The sequence below is a fragment of the Molothrus ater genome, chromosome 5, assembly GCF_012460135.2.
Source record: "Molothrus ater isolate BHLD 08-10-18 breed brown headed cowbird chromosome 5, BPBGC_Mater_1.1, whole genome shotgun sequence".
Lineage (NCBI taxonomy): Eukaryota > Metazoa > Chordata > Aves > Passeriformes > Icteridae > Molothrus > Molothrus ater.
In genome coordinates, this window is record NC_050482.2 from 24,035,536 (window position 1) to 24,059,362 (window position 23,827).

The window sequence follows — 23,827 nt, forward strand, 5'->3', positions numbered from 1 at the left end:
TAGCTCTTCCCTTATTAGGTGTCCTGGGAAATTTTAAAGTCTTGTTCAGATTTGCAGACTATCAAGTAATGTAAAATCTTCTTATAGTGCCTTATTTCTCCATGTCTGCTGTAGAAGTAACATAAGGAATCTTGTCATTTCCCCCCAGCCACTGCTGAACTTGAAACTGGATTTGCTGGATCTTCCAAAAACCTTCATGTGGACCAGAATCCCCTTTGCAGAGCAATAGAGGAGTACCGTGATGTTTTAACCAAAAATTACCTAATTAAATGAAATGCTGTAGAAAGGCTCTGAAGACTTTTTGCTTTTATAGAGCATCTATGGTTTCCCTTCTCCCTAGTTAAGTTGCTAAAACTTGTTCGTTGCAGACTGAATATCAACTCTATTAAATGGATGTCAAGCACAGTGCACCCATCTGTTGGGTTTTTTCCTGCATAGCTGGTTTCTTTTGTACTCACGATAAGAACCACATCTGTTTTTTCTGACCAGGAGATTGACTGATCTGGATCCTTAAGCTTGAAAAAACTGTCAGAAATGTTTCCTCTTACAGTAGTTTCATTGTGTTGCATTATTCATGTTCTTTTTTTATTTAACAAAAGTTAAACCAAAGTTTCCCTTCATTTTTTCTCATCCTTTCCCTTAATGTGTTTGGAATGTTTCCAGTGTTATTTTCATGCTTAGAGACATGTTTGAGACCTGGAAGTCAAGAAGAAAAACCATTCCCAGGTCTTGCTTGTTTCTTATGGGTTTAATTTTTCCTTTTTTAGAAATTACAATTCTTACCTTTTTGTTTGTATCCATTATTAAACTGTTCTTATCTGAACCCACAAGTCAGGGGTTTTATGTTACTTTTTCTAATTATCTTCCCCATCCCACTGGGTTGGGGGGATGGTGGTGTGTATACAGGGGATAGTGATCATGCAGCTGTGTGGTACCTCAGTTTGGGTCTGAGGTTAAGCCACAGCATTTAGGAATTGGAATAAGTTCTCAATGCATTTCAGTCCTACTGTCAGCAGACATTTCTCCCTTTCTTGTGTTTTATAATTTCCAAGTAGTTTAATAAAAAGAAAGAAGACAAAGGTCTTACTTTGCATTTCTCTCAACTAAAATGAACCAAACCTAACAAATCCAATTGCGACCTACCTGACTCCACAATAACACAGAGTTCATTCCATGATAACTGTATACTGGTAGCCCAAAAAGCGTGAGCCAGTGAATTTGTGTGGTTCTGAATACTCTAATAAGCCTCTTCTGAATCATAGTATCACAGAAGATTCTGGGTTGGAAGGGACCTACAAGGATGGATCATCAAGTACAACTTTTAAGTGAATGGCCCATAAAAGGATTGAACCCATAACCTTAGTGGTGTTAGCACCAATCTCATATAGTAACTCCTCTACTGTATTGAAAAGAAAATAAATTTTCTTGCTCATCACTTAAGAGGAAGCCAAAAGAAATCCTTTCTACATCCTGAATGGAAAGCTAGCTGTTAATCCTACCATGTGCATCGGATATGGTGTGTCAGGCTGGACTGGGAGCAAACTGCCCCCACTGGACTCACAACTGTCCAATGACTCTGGAATTCAGAGGTGGCACACCAGAAGCACCCCCACAGCTGCAGCTCTGCTCTTAGAGCAAAAGCTGCTGAAGTCATTGTCTGCAGGATGTGTTCTAACTATCCTGTCCCCTTCAAAGCCTCAGAGTCGGCATTACTGAGACATGCAATCCTCCCAGGCAGCTTTTCTAAGCTGTACCACTTCTTCTATAAATACAGCAGTTGCAAAGCAGGTGTACTATACCAGATTCTTAGCAGCATATTGTTATCAGCCCAAGTCTTTACTGACACTTTTCCTTCCTGGTAGACAAAATACACCAGGTGGTCTAATAGGGGAATTAGCCATACTGGCACAGGGGAATTTCAGACTTCATTTTATACCTCAGCTGTACAAAGATTGTGAGCTAAATTATCCAGCTACAGTGAATCATGTTGAAGGAAAAGTGTACCCATAGCAGACTAATCCAAATACCAGTGCTTATGCAACACTTAAGTCACACTTAAGCCCTATTTGGAAATCTCCCTGTGATACACAAGTCTTGTAATGAAACAAGAATTCAGAACAGGAATGAAACATTTCATGCAGTCAGGAAAAGAAACAGCTGCTATTAGATGATACTGAGAAAACTACAGATAAGCATATAGAACACTGAACAGAATAGGAAATACCAAAATTAAAAAAAAAACCCCAAACCTAAATCCAAAAAGGAACTATAAAAATTAAATTTAAAATAGAAATAGATCAAAACTAAAAACATACACTTTGGTATCTTCAACAGCACCCTGAGCCAACACAATTAAAGAAGTAGTATTGATAAAACAGCTGACAGTTGCTTTAGTGACAGAGACTAGCTATTTCTTTTGCATCTTTCTTGGCTAGTAAGGAATGAACAGCTCCAGTTGTACCCATATAAGTTTATGATCCCATCTGCATCCCCTTATCTTCAAAAGCATGAAACTAAATTTTAGCCCATTCAGCTATCAAAGTCACCAACTGAAACTGACATTGTAATCACTGGGTTTTTTATTGATACCATTCTGAAATATTTGACATAGAATTAGGGTTTCCTTGTCTTAGCTGGGGAGTAACCTGTAAAAACAAAACTATCTGTGGCTGAGCATGTGTCCACTTGAAAAGTTGAGATAAAACACTTCCTCCTGAAGAGCAGAGAGATGACTCATGTTTATCCCATGTTACCATCTTGTAAATAAAAACTTGCCTTTCTTCTAAGATGGCTGGAAGAAAACAAATATATCCAGTTAGAAAATGCATTTTGCTCTCCATTTTTCCATTAAATGGTCAGACTAACTATAGAGACACTCTCAAAATGGTTACTAGTAGTTATTTCCTAATACTCATAGAAATTTAGGTTTTGCAGCCTGAATCTACTTAGCTGCAGTTTCAGCAAAAGAGTATTTTTACATCTTTTTAAAATTATTGTTATTATTATTTTGGCTCCTCTTTCTAGAGTCAGGTCTGAAAAAACAGAACACTGCTAATACACTGAGAGTCAACTAATGAAAGTGTCTGTACATCAGTCACCGCAGCAGAAGAGAATATTGCCAAAGGCAAACATTTGATAAAGCTGTGAAGATGCATTCTGGAAAGGAAAATAAAGATTTTAATATATACACCATTCTTAGTGATGAAGGAAAAGAAAATATTTCTAAGGGCTGAATCACCTCCCTACAAAGTGGTACTATATTCCTGTCCAGTTGCAATAAATATTTTTCCTGCTTATCATAGTGAAATGCATTTCTCTGTTTGAATTAGGTTTTGTTTGCCATCGGTTTTTTCAGAAATTCATATGCAAAAAGTAGTTTCTATAGATAGGAAGAATTATTTTGGCAAGGTGTTCCATTAGCCAAATACCCTAGGGTATACTGTACCATGGCATCACCCCCAAATTGTATGGTATCTGAACTACCCAGTAGCATCACTGTAGCAGTACAATATTAATAATTATTCCAAACTTACCCAATATTTTGCTTTCTCTACTACAGTTTCATATAGGCCGTCTGCATGCACGTTTGTATTCCTCTGTGTCGGTGCCAACTGAGCCCCAGTTATCAGAAAGTAACTTTCTGAGTCCGTCATGGATGTTAGGGAAGCTTCCCAGTCTGACCATTCACAAAGCTCTGACAGTCTCACACCCCGAAGGTGTCACAGCTTCCACTGCTGGAAGCGCAGCCCCCACGGGTCCAGCGCGGTGAGGGCGGCTCGCCGGACGCATCTCCCCGCACCCCGACTCTCACACGGTCACACCAGCTTTCCTTACCGTTTGACCCCGCTTTCCAATAGCAGAGTCTCAGATATCTCGTTCCATAAAGCAATTTATTCCTGTGCAGTAACACAGAAACAGCTCGAGCTGGTGCCTCTGAGAAGAGCACCTCCATAAAGAACCTCTGGGCTTCTACAGCCTCACAGTCGCCCCCGGAGCCAGTCCCGCTCTTCCGCCCGAGTGAGTCTTCGGCTCTTGTCCCACTCTCCATGTTCAACGACTTGGCTGGCGCTCTTCATCTCCTTTGCTACCCAAAAAGTCGGCAATTCCAGGCTCCTGCTGTGTCTCCCAGAGTCTGTTCACCTGACTAGCATCACACATCTTCGCGCTCTTGGCTATATCCCGAAGGTTGGCAGCTCACGGCCTCTTGTCTTGGGCTCCCACCCAAAGCTTAACCTGCATCTCAGTCGGCAGCTTGCGATCCCAGCTACCTGGACCAGACATATTCCTCAGCACCTGCTCAGCCACGGAAGTAGATGATGTCTGAAGCTCGGCTCCATCCCCTTTCCTCTTGTATTAATCCTTGCTGTCTGTCCTTGTCACCCATTCACCCAAGCCTGATAGCGACACCCACACAGCACTGAGTGCCCGGGGACATTAATTCCATCCGAGCACTATTCCCCTCCTAACTCCCCGCCTCCCGCGGCTGCGCCTGCGCCGGGCCGCCCGCGCCTGCGCGGAGCTCGCGGTGCGGTGGGACGGGGCTGCTGGGGGCGGTGGGCGCGGGCTCGGGCTCTGCCCGAGGGTCCCGCCGCGCCCCGGGTTTGCTCCGCAGGAGCCGCATCGAGTCGAGCTCGGTGCCGGGAGCTCCCCTCCCCTGTCCCTGCTTGAGGCACGGTACAGCCCGCCGGTGCTTCCTGCCGTCGCTCTCCTTAGACGGGACTGTGCCTGCGTTCCTGCTGCAGGATGAAGAGGATCTTCGGGTTCGGGAGGAAGAGGAAGGGGCAGCCGCCGGCCGGCAGCGCCTCCCTTCCCTCCCCCGGCGGTGCCTACGAGCTTCGGCAGAAGGACCTGGGCAAGCTACACCGCGCGGCCGCCAGCGGCGACCTGGCCCAGGTGCGGCAGGGACTGAAGAAATACGGCATCGACGGGCGGGACAAGGCGGAGCGGTAAGGGCGGGAGCCGCGGGGCGGTCTCGGGAGCCCCAGGGGCAGCTGCAGGAGCCCCGCGAGCTCCCCGGCGCAGGAGCGGAGCGGCAGCGGCGCTGGGAGGAGTGGGAGTACGGGCGCCGCAGCCCTTGGCTGGCTGTGGGAATCAGCCTTGGGCTGCCAAAAACCCCTTGAATTCGGCCAACTGTCGCCTTACCGTTTGTGACCCGGCTTCCTCAGTGCCCTCATTCCCGGACTCCTATGTCCTTGCCCAGGGGCGCGGGGGTGGAAGCGAGCTCTTAGCCTGGCAAAGGGGGATTGCAAGAGGAGCCTTGTGGCCATTCTCTAGCCAGGGTTTGAAGTCTGAGTGTAATCGCATCCCTCTCTGTGCACCTCTGAGGGCTCAGCCTGCAGGTTCAGTAGCTGAGCTCGAAGGATGTGCTGCCTCAGCTGGGAGCAACTTAAAGAAAGGTGGAAAGCGTGTTGTTTATTGATGCTGCACGCATAGTTGCTTTTTTTGAGTGTGATGCGACAGCCTAAGCCACAGTGTGGTTTTAGGTGGCAGTTAGTTTTTTGCTCTGAGGCTTTGGTACAGCTGATCGGTACCTTGGACTGGAATATCTGGTCAGTGACTTGCAGGAGAAGCTGTTGCTTTCAGGCAGGTTTTGTGGGGGGTTTGAGTCAAGCACAGCAAGCACTTAACAGTTCTACCTTCAGGAGAAGCCCTGGGCTGCAGCATAGTTCCTAGTGATCTATCATAAGCAAAAGGGAATCACTTTTTCTGAAAAGGCTCAGAGTCACATCCTTTGTGATGTTCTGAAGAGGGTCTGGTTTTAGCAGAGTAGCTCAGCTTCCTAGGCTGGACTTCTGGCAGCAATAAAGCTCATCTAGTTTTATTGCCCTAAAAACACCTACTAGATTTGTAGGAGGAAACACGTGCAAGGACTTCCTCGGTGGTTGTGTCTTTGTGTGCAAACAGATTGGTTAATTGACATCAGACCTAAGATGTTGTGGTTTGAAGGACTGCTTTTCCTTCTGGCAAGGCTTTAAATTGAAGAAGAAAGTTCGGTTTTCCTGTGCTGGTTATATATTGTGGAAACACAGTATTGCCTCCTTGGAAAGGACTTAATCTGTAGTAGGCTTTTTATGACTATGATAGTTAAACATTACAGGAAAGTCAAAAATTACTTTCCTGTAGTCAGGATCAGAGTGTTCTGCTCTCTGGTTTGCTACATGTTGTTGGAGGCACTTTGGTGCAAATGTGTTCTTGGTTTTGCTTCAGTAGTAAAAAAGCTAGAGAAAAAGGAAAAGTTCTCAAAGTGAGGGGAACCTGTGATATTACTTCAATTCAACCCATCTCTAACATCTCCAATACACTTCTGGCCCATGAATGATCAAAGAAAAACTTGGAGGTTGATTTGCCAGCTCAGATTCCCTGGCTTTGGTCTCTGTTGCTGTGCCACATGTGTAGTGCCACCCTACAGAGGACAATACCCAATGCCTGGGCACAGGAATCTCTGCAGACTCTGTTCTGCAGTGAAGGAAATGTCCCCCTACTAGCAGATGCTGTGGAGGGTTTTTGCTAGCAAGTCCCAGCTGGTGTGCAGCTACTGTGCAGCTAATGAAGTGTGTTCTTAAGCTTGAGATTTGTAAACTCAAACTTGTGGTCATATCTGTTTATCAAAAAACCCTGAAATTATCCCTGTCTGTGCTAATTCAATTTATTTAATTTTTAGGACAGCTCTGCATCTTGCTTGTGCAAATGGCCATGTGGATGTAGTTACATTTCTAGTAGAAAACAAGTGTAAGCTAAATCTTTTTGACAATGATAACAGATCACCACTGATGAAGGTACGTGGACTATGGTACGTTCTTGCAAGTAAGACTTACTGATTTTGAACTAAATGATGTATTTTTCAGTATTCTTTATGTGGACCTTTGTAAAATCACGCATATTGTGATTGTTGTGGAATGGGCATATGTTAGCTATCTTTGAAGGTGCTCTTAATTCCCAGTATTGGGAAGATGGAGGAATTGCTACAAAGTGAAACTGAAAATGCTGGAAGTTTTTTGTGTTTTGTTTCCAGGCAGTACAATGCCAGCAAGAAAAATGTGTGGCTATTCTGCTAGAACATGGTGCTGACCCAAATCTGGCAGATGCTGATGGCAACACTGCCCTTCACCTGGCTGTCCTGTCTGGTAATACTACTGTAGCAGGGCTGTTACTTCAGCATAATGCCAATATTGATGCCCAAAATAAGGTAAATTTTATATTTGCTAATGAAGTGCTTTCCAAAAGGTGCATTCATATTTTTCTTAAAGTTTTGTTTGGTTGGTTTTTTGGATTTTTTTTAAACTTTGATTTTTAACTTTATCTGCCCTTTCAGGAGGGATGTACCCCTCTTATTCTTGCTGTCTCCGAACATCATGAAGAAATAATGGAGTTTCTCCTTAAAAAAGGAGCTGATGTGCATGCTCGAGATCAATGTGAAAGGTGAGGGGCTGTCAAAACTTTACACGGGTCTCTTTAATATTCTTCAGCTTGACTTGAGAGAGGCATGAGAGTGAGGTTTGAAAAATTACAGAACAAGGAGCCACACAGAAGCAGTTACTTCTGTGTGACTTGTGAAAGATGGTCGTACCTCGGTGCTTGCTGTTGTATCTCGTTCGATACTTTCCATATTGAGGATTGTCTGTGATGCCTTTCTGGCAGGAAGCCTGCCACTAGCTCAGTGGCCTTCCCTCAAATTGAAAAGCCATCTCCTGCATAGTAGTAGAGTTTCTAAGTGTTGTCTGTGTGAAAGCTTTGTTTCAAGATTAAACATTTAATTGTTTTGAGACCCTCTCTGATTTTATTGTTTATCTTAATGAAAAATTATTGTTCTTTTGTTTGTTATTTTAAAGTAAACTTTTTTGAGGGCGAACAGAAACAAAAATATTTATGGTGACTGTAAAGCAATCTATTTCATATCATATTTCTTGGATCCTTCAGAACCCCACTTATGACTGCTGCTTCTGGTGGAGAGCTTAATGTGATAAAAGTTCTTCTTCGGTATGGTGCTGATGTTTCCCATAAAGACACTAATGGATGGACAGCTGAGGATTATGCTGTTATTCATGGATATTCTAGGTAAATTTTAAACTGTATCATTAGAGTAAGTTGTCAGTTATCAGTGTGGTTTTTGATAATTTTTGATAACAGCACAAAAGTTTAGTAGTGTGCTGAGACTTGTGTTGAAGGTGCTCTCAGTGATGTCTTCATAGAATTATTTAAATTGGAAAAGGCCTCTAAGAATCAACACTGCCAAGCCCCCCACTAAATCATGTCCCTAAGTGCCAATCTACAACATCTTTCAAATACCTCCAGGGCTGGTGACTCAACAGCTTCACTGGTCAGTCTGTTCTAATGCCTGACAACCCTTTCCCTGAAGTAATTTTTCCTAATACCCAGTTTAACCTTCCCCAGCACAACTTGTGGAAATGTCCTCCTGTCTTCTATGTATCATTCCAGTGTCTAGTGTGAACTTGGAAGTTGAGGAAAATTTTTACCCAGAGTTCTCTGTTAGATTTCAAGTTTTATTGCTAAGCTCACATTTGCTCAATATAAACTCTAAAATATGTCTGTCTCCTACAGTTATCCAGAGGTGAAACTTGACAGGTACCAAGCAGGAGTTAATACCTTCGTAGGTTTGAATGTGACTGTAGAGTGAATGTGACTGTAGTGAATATTGAAGTATGTAATAGTCATGCAGTAAATGCATGAGTATTTAAATCTAAATGGCTATGGATGGGATAAGAATAGGTTGGATAAGAAGTGGCTGTTAACTCTTCTATTAAATGGTATATGCAGGTTTGGGATTATTTTTTACCTAATGCATTTTCTCTCTTTTTCTGTACAGTCTTAGCAAACAACTGGCAGAATATGCAGACTGGGAGAACACAGGAGAAGCTTCTACAGGTGGTGGTGCACGAGGCATCACAGCACTTGGCACTCCACACAGGGCAGCAGCTGCTGGCTTCACCTTGGGTGCACCTGCTGTGGACAGAGGAGGTAAGACCCTTCACCACAGAGTAGCTCACGAGGAGAATCAGTGTGGCTTTTTCTTAGTGGGTTTGTGTTCTTAGTGCTTACTGTGTTCACCATTTGCTTTAGTGGAGGCATCAGATGGAGTAGCACTAGCTTTGTCAATGTGCTTATTTGATGATAGTTGGAAGTGCTGCTTGTTAGGCTGTGAAAGCATTTGATTTGCATTCTGTGTTCGCTTCTTAGGGTTACTCTCTGTCTGTCAGACTGTCCACCTATTTGGGTTTTCCTTGAGAGAGCTAGGAGGATAGGGAAGGAACTAGGCAAAAGTGTTTACTTTTCAAGCATGTACTTTTACCTAGAGATGGAAACTCAGATTGTGAAAATCCAATTACAAAAGCAGTGGGTTCTACCTGAGTAGTTGTTCCTCTTTCTGTACTTGGGAAGCAACAGAGAAATGAGCAGAAAGGTATGTGTCTTGTTGATTTTCATGAAGTTTGTGTCTTCATTTTAATGTTAATAGTTCCATCTGCACTAAGGTCCTTTTTGCATGTCCTATTTCTCAAAATCAGTTATAACTGTTTCCATGTAGGTGCTGTGGAGACATACTTAGCAAATATTATATTGGAAAAGTAACTTTGTTTGCAATAACATTGGAGTGTCTGTGAATGCTGCATTGGCTAGAGCATAGTTTGATTTACAATAAAAATAATAAGAATGCTTTTCTTCCACTTTCAGTAATTTTTATGAATTTTTTTAGAAAATAATTATTACCTGTGATCCAGAAAAATTAAATTGCCTTGTGATCAAAAAATTAACTCCTTCAGTGAGTTTTAAAAATTCAGCCTATGGTTATGAGCTCAGAGTCCTAGAGGAATCTTAGAAAATTAATACCTTAGTATAAATGAAATAGTGTGTCTTGTACTTTACATTTCAAGCCCTACAAGTGGGAGATTTTACTCTTTCCAAATTTTTAAGGGTGTTACTTTGGTACTATGTGGCAAATGGGCAGAAGACACTGCTCAAACACAATTCATTATTCCTTTAAATACAGTTCCTTGCTTCATTTTTAAATATTTAAAAATGAGCAAAATATGGGATATTTTTCCTCACTGACCTTTCCTAGATACAGGAATTTAATTTAGAGTCAGGCTTTGTTGCTTTGACTTAGGAACACTTGATTTGACCTAGTCAGAGATTGGGAAAGTTTCTTGATAGATTGCAGGGATTTTTTCTTCTTTAAAGATTTTGATACAGGTGGTTTAACCAGGAAAATGTTGCTTTTGCCCAAACAGTGCACACTGTTACTGTCTCTTAGGGATTAGTAACATAAAGAGAATATTTACCTGCATTAATTCTGCAGTCTCTAACTTGCACACAAAAAGTACAGGTCCTGTAGCAGGAGAATCCTTCTAATATGCTGCAGTAACAGACTTTGAAGCCTCTGTTAGAGGAGAAGTTGGAATGATTTCAGGAGAACAGAGAAACCTATTTCGGAATTATTTTTGTTTCTGTTGCTCTTCTATACAATTTTTCTGGGATCTTCAGTGTTGTATTTGTTCTTTTTGCTGATTTTGCACTTGTTGAATATTTTTCAAAATACTCTCCTCTAATGAGCAATTCAGCCTACTTCAAAAGTTGGCTTTTGTTTATATGAATACTGTGTGATGTGTTGTTCCTTTCATGTTCCTGGGTCCCTATGGAAACTGTTGGATTTCCATCATAGAGCTCTTTAAAAAGAATTCAGTGATTTCTGTCTCCCAAGTTCAGTAATAGCTGTCCTGTATTATCCCTTCAGAAAGCTGAGAAATGTAGAAGACATGAGAAACCATTCATGCAGTCCTTTCTTAACTCTTTAAATGTATCTTGTTTTGATACAAGTACATTCCTTCCCTGTGGTAAAGTCGACAGAAGCAGGACACCCTTCTGTTCTGAGACAAATGTTGCATCATGAAGGAATTTGGTGTCAGTTAGCTGCAATAACAGAATGAATTCTTGCATTTTACTAGGTGGGATGAGTAGAGCAGATGCACAGTGATTTATATTCTGAACTTGTGTTCCACAACACACAGACGTGTACACACATAAACACATCTGTGTGATACACCAGTCAATGCGCCCGTTTCAGTCCGGTTGTGGCCTGCTCTATAGCCCTGGGGGGAACATGCTGCTCTCTTGTCATGTCTGAGTGGTTCAGCATGGTCAAATGAATGTAAGCAGGACTCTTCAAACTGAGGTAGAAGTGGCCTATGTTTGTATCAGGCACCAACTGACACAACTTTTAAGATGAGCTGGTTTAAGGCAATAAGTTACTGGGTTCCTTTTTTAGCAAGGGATAACAAACATGCTAAAACTGTAACTTAAGATGAGTTTGTGTAAATAACATAATGTCTCAAAGTTGCATGCTGGTCTGAGTACAGGGAGCCAAGATTTCCTTCAAACTTCTGGAGTCTCCAAAGTTTGGTTCTTGACACATAAGGATTTTTGAGATGCTTAGAATAAGGACTTTTGTGTGCTGTATGTGTAAGGCACTCTACAACCCTGAAGGAATTTAATTAGCATCTCTGCTAGAAAAGTAGTCAAGTTGAGGGAAATACAAAATTGTCAGGAGAGTATATTTCTGATAAGATGTTTCAGTGTTTCAAAATACTGAAATATAGATGTTTTACAGGGAGCAAGTACATTAAGTTACTGTTTTACACTGTCCCTTGAGAGCAGAGTTCTTTAGACTCTGGTTGGGTTGTTTCCAGCACTTCTAACTGTAGAATAGGCTGATAGTTACAGTGTGTTCTCCCATTGCTGTAGCTGTTTTGATGTACTGCTTATGTTTTCCAAGTTTCTGGAAATTCCAGTTTATTCTGATGTCATTGTTCCATCTGTCCTTTCCATGCCTTTTCCTAAATGGATATAGAAATGCAACAATCTCCTAACCAGACATCAAGAACAGGAAAATCAAGGAAAGGTATTTTGTACAGTAGCATTTAAAATATGAAACATGTTGTACAGTGTACAGATATCAACACATCTGTGATGTTTATTATCCTGGAGGCTCCTATTTTGATGGTTCTGGTTTTATGAACTACATTTGAGAGCAGGCTTTGCGTGGTTTTTGTTTGATTGCATGTTTTGCCTTGTTCTTTATTATTGAATTTAGTGTTTGCTTTGTGTCATTCATAATAGTAAATATGTTTTTCAATAAGCCCTTCTTTTACTCTGAAATGGAAATGGGCTTGAATTAAAGTGGAAGCAAGCAATCCCCAGAGACTGCTTTTCTAGATCCCATTTCTACTGTAATCAGAGTTCTGTCTGAGAGGTGGCTCATGAACTTTCTCTCTTGCCTTCTAAAGAACAATGTGACTTGTTCTTGGTCACTGCTTAAAGTCACTGTTTACAGAATGACAGAATATTTGGAGTTAGAAGGGACCCACAAAGATCACCAAGTCCAGCTCTTAAGTGACTGGCCCATACGGGGATTGAACCCACAAACTTGATATTATTAGCACCATGCTCTACCCAACTGAACTAATCTATTCATTGGAAGCAAAATTTCAGAAAACTTACTCAGCTCATTTGATTACTTGAGTACTAATTGAAAATATAACTGAGGTCACCCATCAGGCATGATAACTGACTGCTCCACACTGGTGGAGGCATTTTTACTCAGCTTGGGAAATTAGCAGGTAGGTTAGACTGCTGGTTCTTGATTGAGTTAACAGGAACTGTGGTATGTACAATTAATTAATATTATTTAAATATTGTGTGTTTACAAAAGGAAACAGTAAAAATTAGAGACTGTGTTGGTATTTTTAACTGTTAGCTTGTCCTTGTTTCAGCTTCTAGGCTTTCTCTACATGACACGCACACTGTATTTCATTGTCCAAAGGCCCAGTGCAGGTCTGGAGATGTACTCATGAACATTTCTACACATACCCTGTCTTCAAAACAGACAAAATTCCCATGCTCTTTTGTGTTTACTGCTAGTGGAGGAGATGTCTTCAGGCATATGATATGCCTTTGTTTTCCTTTCCCTTTAATGATTCAGCCAAAGACCTTGGATTGGTTGTTATGATAGTTGACAAGAATTAGTTATCGAGAATTGAGGAACACCGAAATAGGTACTATTGGAAGTTGTGGAAATCGTGTTTGTTTTCCCCTTCTGTTTTGGGAATTGAAGAGCCCTTTTATATGATATGAGCTGTTGATAGTTGAGAAGGTTCTAGGACTCTTGAAGCTGGATTCCTGGAGGTGAGGTTTCTTTAGTGGATCAGTGACATGCTGGAGTGCACTCTCAACAAGTTTGCAAATAGCCCTGAGTTGGGAGGATCAGTGGATGCACTTCAGGGCAATGCTGTCATTGAGAGGCATTTACTCTGACATACTGTGTAAATGAACTCTCAGGCCTTTCTAGCAAAATTCAGCCTGGGCAAATGCAAAATCTGCACATGGAAAAGAACAACCCCTTGCTAAAAGCATGGTGGCACTGCCTGGCAGGAGAGATGCCTTGCTGAGGAAGCCTGATGTGTCTTGGCAGAGTGAGCTGAGAATGAGCCAGCAGCAGGGTGCCCTGACAACAGTGTCCTGAGTTGTATTAAGAGCAGCATAGCCAAGAGATTGAGGAAGGTGATTATCCACCTCTACTTGGCACTCTCTGGATTATGTCCAGTGCTCTGGGTGTAATTTGAGCCTCCAGTTCAAGAGAGATTTGTCTTTCAAAATTGAGCAAGCTCAGTGGAAAGCCATCAGATTCATCAGGGACAGGAGTATTTGGCCTTTGAGGAGAGGTTGCAGAAACTGGAATTTTTCAGCCTAGAGAAGTGAATTTGCAGGGGACCTACAGCAGCTTCCAGTATATGTGAGAAGACAAAGCCAGGTGCTTCCCAGTGGTACATTGACAGGAGGCAGAGATATAAGAGGCATAAATGGCAACAAAATAGTTTCAAATTGGATGTGGGAACAGTAAAACAGAGAGGCTGTACAGTCTCCCTCCTTGGAAGTGTTTAAGACCAGACTGGATAAAGCCCTGAACAGCCTTCTCTGACCTCATAACTGAGCCTGCTTTGAGAAGGCTGGCTAAGAGACTTCCTGAGGTTCCTTCTGACCTGATTTATCCAATTATCCTACGTGCAAGTCATGTTTGTAACACTGATAAAAGCTTGGAGTGTCCTATAGAATGCCCTGGGTTTGCCAATTGTGTGTGTCTGCTGAATTCCCTTTTTGATGCAGTGTACAGAAGTGTTGGTGATTCTTCTACTTGAGCTTTAGAGCTTGATTATGCTTTTTGATTTTCATTACCTTTGCAAAACAATCTGTGTCTGGGTAGAGCATTGGATAGTGTAATGTTAGCATAATGTTATACATAATGCTGCATAAAATAATAAATCTCTGCATGTGATGTGTACTTGTGGGTAAGATGAGTACTTTGGAAGTCTTAATGTCTTGCTAAACCACCACCATTTTGTTAATTGTTTACTAATGTAGGATATTAATGTTATACTTTTTTTTTTTTTTAAGTTTAGGAGTGTTTCTGTGCTTTTTAAACTTTTAGGTATAAGACTCCAAAAGAGATATAGCTCTGGTCTTTTTATTTCCTTTTTTATTTTTTTAAAATTCAGTGTTGTTTGAAGATGCAATTTTGTTTTGGAAATGCAGTCATTTATGCCACCTTGTACTGAATTTACTACCCAAAGCATCGTTCTATTATGATGTGCAGAGTTGTCCATGTAAAATATTTAATTTTTAAATGGTTAATTTTTAGCATGCTAAATTTAATTTCAACATGTTGATTAATGTTTGAACAGCAATAGATGACTTCTCCCAAGGAGACTCAATAAGGTGAGACTTTAAAAATAATAACACTTACCTGAGGAATGACTTGAGAGACACGGTACTCATTTTGCTTTGCTTTTAAAGAAGCTCTGAGAAAGAGGGGAGCGATGACAGTTGGCATACCTCTGAGGAAGAGGAACTTGATTTTACCCCCAAGGTATGGTGCATTTACAGGAAAAATATCCTGTAAAAATAAGGGGTTTGAAGGCAAATTCTTTGGAACTGAAAGAAACTGCAGCTCCAGCCAATATTATTTTCTCTTTAACACAATCTCTGGCCTGCCAGCCGTCCTTCTGCTGTTTTTCCTAAAGGACCTATAGCTGTGACAGAGTATGCAGTAGATTTGTAATTTGAAGCCAAAAAGCAGTAGGTGACAAGATAACCACATAGTTTTATATTTTTTCTTGTTCATGTGAGTCAGATTTGCAGACTTCAAAAATTTGTGATTTATTATTATAACCTATCCTGTTCTTGTCCAATCATTGTTATTGTTTTCTGTAAATTTGGGGATAGATTCCTAAGTGATAAAGGACATTTATATATCAAGATCTGTAAAAATCCTCATCACCCAGTTCTCCTTTCCTCAGCAGGTTCCTCAAGAGTACTCAGTGAGCAGATGAGTTACTCAAATGGGTCATCTATTTTCTTCTATAAGATGACATTCAGTACTTGCATGTGATCTCACACTGCATGTTTTTCCTCATTTTTTTAATGCTTGGGTAGTACTCTTTTTGTTAGTTACAAGCTCTTATGTCTGCTGTTTTTACTAATGATCTGTAGAATTATGAACTTCTGAGTGATGTCTGGAGCATCATCTGTTGCATTGGCATTGTGCTGTAATGTAGAACCTGAGTGTGGTAGCTCAACCCACTCTGTAATGCTGGAGATGCAAGCATGTTTAGTTTTAACTTGATTTTATTTTCTTGTACTGATTTAAATAGAAATGATATATTTTTCTGCCATGTTTTTGAGATTTAGGGGTATTTTTTAAGTGTACTTGCAGGGACTAAAGTTATGCATTAAGTATGGGGATATTAACAGTTACCTTGTGTACATTTGCAAGTAAGCATCCTGAAAATGCACTTTTAAATCTAATTGAATTTTACTTAAGTATTGCTCGTATTAGAAACAGATTTTTAGAATAGTTATGCACGTAAACATTTTTGGAAACAATTTGCAGAAGGGTGCCTGCACATACTTACTGAATTGGATATGAGAGGAGTGTTTGTGTAGTTAGAAGTATAGGATGGAGCCAGCATTATCATAAGGACAGTGATTATATTTACTGTTCAAGATTTGATGTGAACAAAGGATTGATTGTTGTTATTGTTAAAAAAAATCTTAAATCTTTATTTACAGAAGCTGCAGAAGCCAAACCTAACGCTGTTAATGAATGCATCACAGCAGTTCAGGAAAAACAGTAAGTTAATTTGCAAAAGGTTGGATGATATATTGATATATAAGGTAGACTTGGTAAGTAGGTTTTTTTGTCAGTTTGTTTTTTTTTTTTTAATAGTAAATGAGAAAAGTAGCATTTTGTAAACATGGCACTGTTTACAATTCAGAATAAAATAAGTCCTTAAAATGAAGATATTGATCACCTCTTAAGCCCCTTTCCTTCATCAAGTTCATCCTCCATCCTGCCCAACCTCTCTCTTTCTAGACATTCCCAAATGGTTCCTCTCTTGTACATTAATCTGAGAACATCCCTATTACTGTTTACCTATTCTTTCTGTTCACATGCATTTTTTTTTTTTTTTTTTGTACTTTAAGATGATGGTGGTGGTTCTAGAATTGAAAGTCCTAAGTCACCAAAGAAAAGTCTCAAACAAAGAATCCCATCAGGTGCAAATGTGAACAAAGGGGACAGTGAAGAATTGTTTAATCAAGATGTCTCAGCTGCAAGCAACCTGGATGAAGAATTGGAGGAGGAGGAGGAAGAAGAAGAGGATGAAAATGACAATGAAGATGGTGATGAAGATTATGAGGAGGAAGAGGAGGAGGAGGAGGAGGAAGACGATGATGAAGATTTTACTGAAGATGAAAAGGAGGAGGAAGAGTTGAAGGATGAAGGAACTCAGTCTAATGAAATACTGGAAGAGGAGAAAACAGAACCTAAAGGGGAAATTAATCAGAAATTAGAGTATTTCAGTAAAGCCAAGTATGAAGGGGATGCTCGATGTGGAACAGGAAATGTCTGTGATGATGATGAAATAAGTAAAGAACGTGATGAAAAGTTGGAGGAATCTGTTGTTACTCCTGTGTCTTTCATAGCTGGGTCTTGTGAAAGGTTTCAGGAAAATACAACATCAGTGTCTCCAAAGATCATGAATAATGAAATATCTTGCAAGTCAGTACCAAAACAAGCTGTCTTTCAAAATCTAAATAATCTGCAAGATATGCAAGAAAGCTGGAACAGAAAAAGCATGATTGAGGAGAAATTTCACAGAAGTGCTGACTCCTGCTTTCCAAACTCTGAAGGGACAGACTGGAAAAAAGAGATACCTCAGCCTCTCTTAGATAGTTGTGCTGTTAGGGAGAAAAGGCCAAACTTCAGTGATGGCTTTGAAAGTGACAATAATTCTTGGTTAGCAGAAAAACCCCTGGGACCTGAAAGGGAAAGACCAACGTCTGTCATACTTGAACATGTGGATGGTGAAGATACTGAAGAAGAGGAATATGAAGGAGTAGATGATCAAGTCTATAAACCACTGAAAAAAGAAGGTGAAATTTTGCACTTAAATAAGCAAGAAGAAAATTTGAGAGCAGCATTTCATTCAAGCAGTGAAGTAAGTATATAAGGATGATTCAATCACAAGGGTATTTTCTAAGGGTCAGATAAGTAAGAAACACATACTAAACCAGATTTCTCTTAATGCTTATTTTTCACATATATCCATCTTTTGATCATCCATTTTTGATGTTAGTGTCTTACTTGGAGTCAAAACAGTTTCTTTGCTATGGTATGGTAATATATTATAGTATGGAAAAAGAATAGGCAGCAGACTCTGGAATCAGTTAGATTTTTCTAAGTTCTATGTTACAGCTTTTATCTGTGAAGTTTTACTACCATTTAGGGAAATTCATGTTTTGATAGCTGAAAGTGAGGAAACAAAGAATTTTGTATAAGATCAAGAGCAGGAAACAAATGATTTTCCATGAGGCAAAGTAGAGGAAAAAAAGAAATATGCTCTGGAATGTTGGAACTTAAATGAAGCTGGAGTTAGACTAACATGAGGAATTGCTTATGGAGGAACAGCAAAGATAATGTGTGTTACTGTTCTTTTCAGCTGTTTTCATTGGTCTCTTTTAGGAAGAATCATCTGAACATGAAGAGAAGGAGGGTGCTGGCAAAAAGCTACAAATTACAGTTGCTGAGGATGTGAAAAATTCTGTTTGTAATGATAGGCACAAAGTCCACAAAGCTTCAAAGGACAACTCTGGTGAGAGAAATGACTTTGTAAATCCTGACCCAAGTTCTTCCTCTACAAATATTAATGCATTGAAATGAGCTAAAATGGTGATTGTCTCCTATGATAGCAAAATTTTCTCTTTCCTGTGAGTCCCAGTGGGCATTGGCAGAGAAGGAAAGCAGATTGTGTTGCTTTTCATTCATTCTTAAAGAACTGAAATTGTAGCACTGGGTATGAAGCAATGCAATACAAAGCAGATGCCATTCTTGATTTGTTGCTATGTTCTTCCTGAAGTGATGTGAACAAAATGCACAGATAACAAAGAGAAGGAGGACTAGAGGGTCTTGAGTGACAGCAGTATTCCCTTTTATCACGAGTACTGTCACATTGAATGGCTGTAATTGCTCTTGGCTGAAGCCAGGGAAGGATTTGAGTCAAGCTGAGAGAAAACTGTTCAGTGCCTCACCTTGTCCAGTTTTAAAATGTAGCAGGTCTCTCCAGCACCACATGTGTGTGCTTGAAAACATTACCAGCCTAGTCAGAGTAGAGCACTTTGGTACTTACCTGAGGTCTGACAGTAGGAAGACAAAGCACCATTTCCATTGTCTGTCTCCAGAGATGTTACTAGAGCATGTGTAGCTGCTGCTCAGATGCTGCACAGGGGGCACTGGCAGAACCTGCTGTAGTGTTGTGCCTATACCTGCTCATCCACCTATATGTGTTTTACTGTAAGTATGTATCTGGCATAGTGTAAGTAGTCAGAGTTCAGATTGGAACCAGCAGTTGCCTCTTCTGGAGTGGGTGCCCTCACAGGCATCCAGGTCCTTGCCCCTTCTTTATGTGTATGTGTCCACACAATTGAATCCGGAATCAATTTTTCCTAATGGAGTAGCTTAAAATAGAAATACGGTAGTAAAATCTGGCTAGTAACCCCCTGAGACTGACTCTTAAAATTGTAGGGAAGAGGTTTGAATTTTAATTCCACCCTCCCCAAGACAGAAATGGCTTTTGTGTGTTTGGTTTAAGTGTTTGAGGTGTGAGCCTCTATTTTTAAATGACAATGCTTAGGTGTCTAGCTTCTGGGAAGGGGCCGGGTATCAACTTTGTCAGGGAAGATCTTTCCTAGTAGCACAACAAAGGGAGGATTGTTTCTTGGTGACTTTGTGCATGTTAGTGTGAGGAGGTTTTGGATAGTGTTTCTGTGGTACCCCCTGTACAATGGAAAGTGATAGCAAATGCCAAATTTTGGAGCTGTAGGCTGGAGACCTTAACTCTGTATACAGCAGAACTGCAGGATACTGAAGTATCTTCCTGAATGTTACCCAAGTATGTTGGATATTGCCTGTAGCTTTGTTAGCTGTTGGGCATAGCTATCTTCTGATAGAAAGGAAGGAAAAGAAACTGGAAGTGTAAAGGAGATAACATGATGTGTCTGGGTGGGAAGAAGCACTTGAATAAAACTTGCTTCTTAGTTTGTCCTCGTCAATGGAACCTGCACCTTTGGCTGTACAAACACTCAAGCGCCTCACTTCTTACCTTATTTGTAGGTGGCCTTCCAACAGTGGGAGCAGAGCAAGAGGAAGATGCTGAATCTCCCTGGGATTCCGAGGTACTCTTTGTGAAGGACACAAGGGTTTCCACTGCAGGAAGTAGAAGAAAGATCCAGAATCACTTGAGAGCTTCCTTTTCATTTGGACACTACTGTTGATAAGGCTTATTTCCTCTTTCCTTCCTTTTGCTGTATAATTCTGCTCTAGCCCAGCTGCTCAGTTAGGATTGGGATGAAGTTAGGGTGAGCTAATGGCTTGGGTCACAGCAAGTGGCTGAGTTTGGTTTCTGGTATAGTCCTGAAACAGTGAAATTCCTTGCTGCTTAAAATACTCTGACCTTTTCACAGAGGCTGTCAGGGTTGTTGCATTTTCACCATACAGCCCCAGTCTGCTGACCTGGTTAGCTGTTGCCCTTGGGCTCTACAAGCTAGATGGCTTGCTGCTTCTGAACAGATCCTCTCCACCTTTTGTAGGTTACTCTGGCCCTCTTGACAATCATGTTCAACAGAGGTGCACTGCACATGCTGGCCCTGTTTGCCTTTTTCATTTTTTCTGTCCATGGCAATCAGCAAGGTCTGTAGCTAAGTCCCTCTGGCTCTTCTTTTGAGAAAAAAGAACTCTTCCCATCCCCTTCTTAAAAATACAAGGCTCAAACATTGTTAGTTTCAAGGTAATTTTAAGCTCTGCCTTGCTAATATTTGTTCAGTCCAAATGGCTCTTGCAATTGGGAGCAGCACTGTGTTCATTCTCTACTGCAGGGAATGTCAGTACCAGCTTGAATGTCATATACAATTTCAGTACTAATGCTGGACCACTGCAGACATGTAGCTGTTGGTTCACAACCTATATCTTGAGTTACCATGTAAATTCTTGTTTGTGGTTATCCAGTCTGTCAAGGTTTGTCAGGGTGGCAGAATAGTGGCATGAAGTTTTTGCTTAAGATCTGAAAACTAACACAATTGCTGTGATTTTCCAATATACTGTGTTTTGATGGATTGTTGCCAAGGGCCTTAAAAACCATTTTTGTATCTAGAATACACTTAGATACCGTGCTACATTAATTGGTTTAGCGGGAACTTTTTATATAGAAATGAGTTGAAAATGCATTTGTACTAATTTTCATTCATGTGTTTTAGGTTACACAGGCGGATTCTGAAATGCCAAATAAGATACCATGTGGTGTGCTGCTCCCAGCTGCAGAGAGACATGGAACATGCTCCCAGTTTGTTTCAGAGGAAAGTGACAATGGTAACTTCCTGGTGGGCTAATGTTTGTCTGTAAGCATTTATAAGCTTAAAGTAAACTTTTATCAGTGTCTGTCCTAGAAATGCTGTCACGGTGTGAGTGCAAACCATACCTATGAAGTTTCAATTGTTTGTTAACTAATCACAGCACTTGCTGGCCAGTTTGTAAAGGAAATTCTTTGCATTATTTGTGTTCTTCCAGTGAGTATCTAGTTTTTTTGATTTAGGTTCTTGTTTCATAGTGATGACAGTGTATGTCTACTAGGACTGACCATTCTTAGATGATAATGCAGCAGAAGACAGCTGTGATCTGGCTTAGCATTTTTGTTGCCCCTGGCTTAACCTTTGATAGCATTTTGATAACTTTATGTTTTGCTTTGCCTAGGAGCTAAAGTAGGACTACAAGTACAGGGATTTTTGCTGAGGATTTCTGCCTGGAGTTCATGACACTGTCTCTTGAGTGTCTTGAGCAAAACTTTACAAGTTTTCAGGAGTTTCAAATGTAGTTGTTAACTATTTGTCACGGAATTCTGCTTAGACAAGAATTCTACTAAGACAGGTTTAGGATCAGTGTGAAAAGATGGTGAAAGGTGGTTACGGTAATCTTTCTAAGGTCTTTCCACACTGCTGAACCACCAGGTTTACTGAAATTGAATACTGTTTGTTTTTTAATGCTGGTTTGGATTTTTTAAAATATAAAGTATAAACAATTTTATTTAAATAAAAAATTCTTGCCATGGAGCCATTCTTAATAATTCTAAGTATCCTTTCATATACTTCTTTAGTGAGAGGACTCAAACCATAACATGACTTAAGCGGAGGATTTGAGAAGTATAGGTGGGATTGTGTGGGTGTGGAAATTATTTAATATTGAACAAAATTTTAATAAATATTTGGAACTATACTATAAATGTAGATTAAAACCAGACAACATTTGTTTCTGTTGTTCATCTGCAAGCTAAACCACAACAATCTGATGAAAACTGCCTTGATTTTACCTTGTTAGATATGTATGAGGTTTCTCTGTCTGCACCCATGCTTTCTTAGTCCCATCAATGGAAAAGAAAATGCTCCTCAGTATTAAGCACTTGTAGAATAATCACAGTCGTAGTACTGTTTGATGATCATTTATTGCAACAGAGCAGCTTTGGCTTTTGAAATAATCCTTTTAGAAAGCAGGATTCAGCTCCTCAAAAGAACTAAATATTTTAATCTTGTTCTGTTAACAAGCATGACCTTACTGCTTCACCTATATTGTCCTAGTTATGTGATAATCATTTTTTAAATCCAAGGTGTATGATGGGAAGTATGCATTGTTCTTTTCTTGTATACTAAGACACATGCTGCATGATGAGGTAAATGGAATGTTCAGTATTGTACTCTTGATGAAATAATGCTTGTGACTAATACTTAGTTGTAGAAACTACTGATGTTGAATGGAGTAAAATGTACCCACAATTTAAAAAAATAACATTTCCCAAAATATTTTTCACTTCCAGGCTTTTTGGAGAAACCCAACAATTCAAAGGTAAGTATTTGTTCATGTTAGACTGACTACTTATTCTGCTCATTAAATAGTTAGTAGTTGCTTTGAATTTGATGTTTTAACATTGAATTCTCTTTCATAGCTGAAGACTCCCACTTCTTCTTTGGAAATGAACAAAACTTCTCCTGAAAACAGGCAGCAGAAATCAGGTAATATTTGCCTTAAGTAGTTCTGGATTTGGCTTCTTAATCTTTTAGGAGTATTTAATAAGGCATCTGTTTCATCTTTTGCAGATCTATTGCAGGAATTTGATTTAGAAGATGTTGAGGATATTGAAGGTATTCATGACCGTCCCTTTGTCATGTTCTTTCATGGACAGACACATTGTAATCGCAAATCTTCTCTTAATTTTAAATTAATCGTTCTAACAAGGTGTTCTGGAAGCAGAAGGACTACTGAAATATGCACCTGTACATGTTTGCTCCCTCCTACAGTCTACCCTTCCATGATGTAGGCTTCCTCCAGCATACATGTTGTCATCTCCCCTTTTCAGGCAGTCCTGAAGGTGGAGGAGCATTGATGCCTTGTGTCTTTCCTGCCTTTTCCCTTGTTCTCTGCCAGTTACACAGAAATTTCAAGATTGGTTAAACACTATGTGAAACAGATCTTATGGGCTCCAAAGATCCTAAAATCTTACTTGAAGACTGAGACTTCAAACTCAACATAGCTGCTGTTGAAAACTTCTCTGATGGGCAAGACTAAATGCGAGTTAGAGTTGCTTTTGATTACAGCAGTCTTGATAATGATAACTTAGGATACCCTCTGCAGTAATTCTGTTGTGCTACCTACAGATGTTCCTTGACCACCAGCACATCTGTCTGGTTGTACTGCTGGCTGGAGCCTTCATCTATACCAGCAAACAGCTTGGTATTGGGATATCTAATAAGCATGAGTGAAGTCTAAAGCACCTCTTGCTGAAAAACAAGGAAAAGGGAAAAATGCCTGTGTTCCTTGTAGAATGTTATCATTAGATAATCCCTAATTATTGCTGTTATTATTGTCTTTAGTATTTATCAGACTATCTGAAATGCATCAGTTATCAAGAGATCATCATAGCAACCCTGTGAAATAAGTGCTGTTAATCCACTAATGACTGTTGTGTAATGCCTTGTACTGAAATACCCAACAATGAAATCTACAAAAAAATCTCAAATTTTACCCAGCAGTGAGGTGGGAGGAAAAGGTTGTTACTTCACACTGTAACTTGGGTCAGAATGGACCTCTGGAGACCTTTGATTGACTGAGGAGTTCAGACATTAAGTTGTGACTCTTGTATCAAATGTTAAGAACCCTTCAAGG

At 40.2% G+C, this 23,827-nt stretch overlaps 1 protein-coding gene across 6 annotated transcripts in view; it reads left to right on the plus strand.

The window, feature by feature from the left end:
* Positions 1 to 4,566: 4,566 nt before the first annotated feature.
* The window catches only part of LOC118697731 (ankyrin repeat domain-containing protein 26-like), a 47,767-nt gene continuing 28,506 nt past the window's right edge, over positions 4,567 to 23,827 (plus strand). Inside the window, exons 1-17 of one of the 6 annotated variants that reach the window (XM_036400577.2) lie at positions 4,567 to 4,946; positions 6,662 to 6,776; positions 7,013 to 7,186; positions 7,313 to 7,419; positions 7,918 to 8,055; positions 8,825 to 8,976; positions 11,861 to 11,911; positions 14,748 to 14,781; positions 14,860 to 14,932; positions 16,135 to 16,195; positions 16,549 to 17,564; positions 18,089 to 18,218; positions 19,736 to 19,797; positions 20,875 to 20,986; positions 22,482 to 22,510; positions 22,611 to 22,677; positions 22,762 to 22,806. In XM_036400577.2, the coding sequence (XP_036256470.1) occupies positions 4,744 to 4,946; positions 6,662 to 6,776; positions 7,013 to 7,186; positions 7,313 to 7,419; positions 7,918 to 8,055; positions 8,825 to 8,976; positions 11,861 to 11,911; positions 14,748 to 14,781; positions 14,860 to 14,932; positions 16,135 to 16,195; positions 16,549 to 17,564; positions 18,089 to 18,218; positions 19,736 to 19,797; positions 20,875 to 20,986; positions 22,482 to 22,510; positions 22,611 to 22,677; positions 22,762 to 22,806 (2,569 nt within the window). In that variant the 5' untranslated portion in view covers positions 4,567 to 4,743. Of the gene's footprint in view, positions 4,947 to 6,661; positions 6,777 to 7,012; positions 7,187 to 7,312; positions 7,420 to 7,917; positions 8,056 to 8,824; positions 8,977 to 11,860; positions 11,912 to 14,747; positions 14,782 to 14,859; positions 14,933 to 16,134; positions 16,196 to 16,548; positions 17,565 to 18,088; positions 18,219 to 19,735; positions 19,798 to 20,874; positions 20,987 to 22,481; positions 22,511 to 22,610; positions 22,678 to 22,761; positions 22,807 to 23,827 lie in introns of those variants that run through there. The other 5 variants (XM_036400578.2, XM_036400581.2, XM_036400579.2 and 2 more) reach the window with 5 other exon arrangements.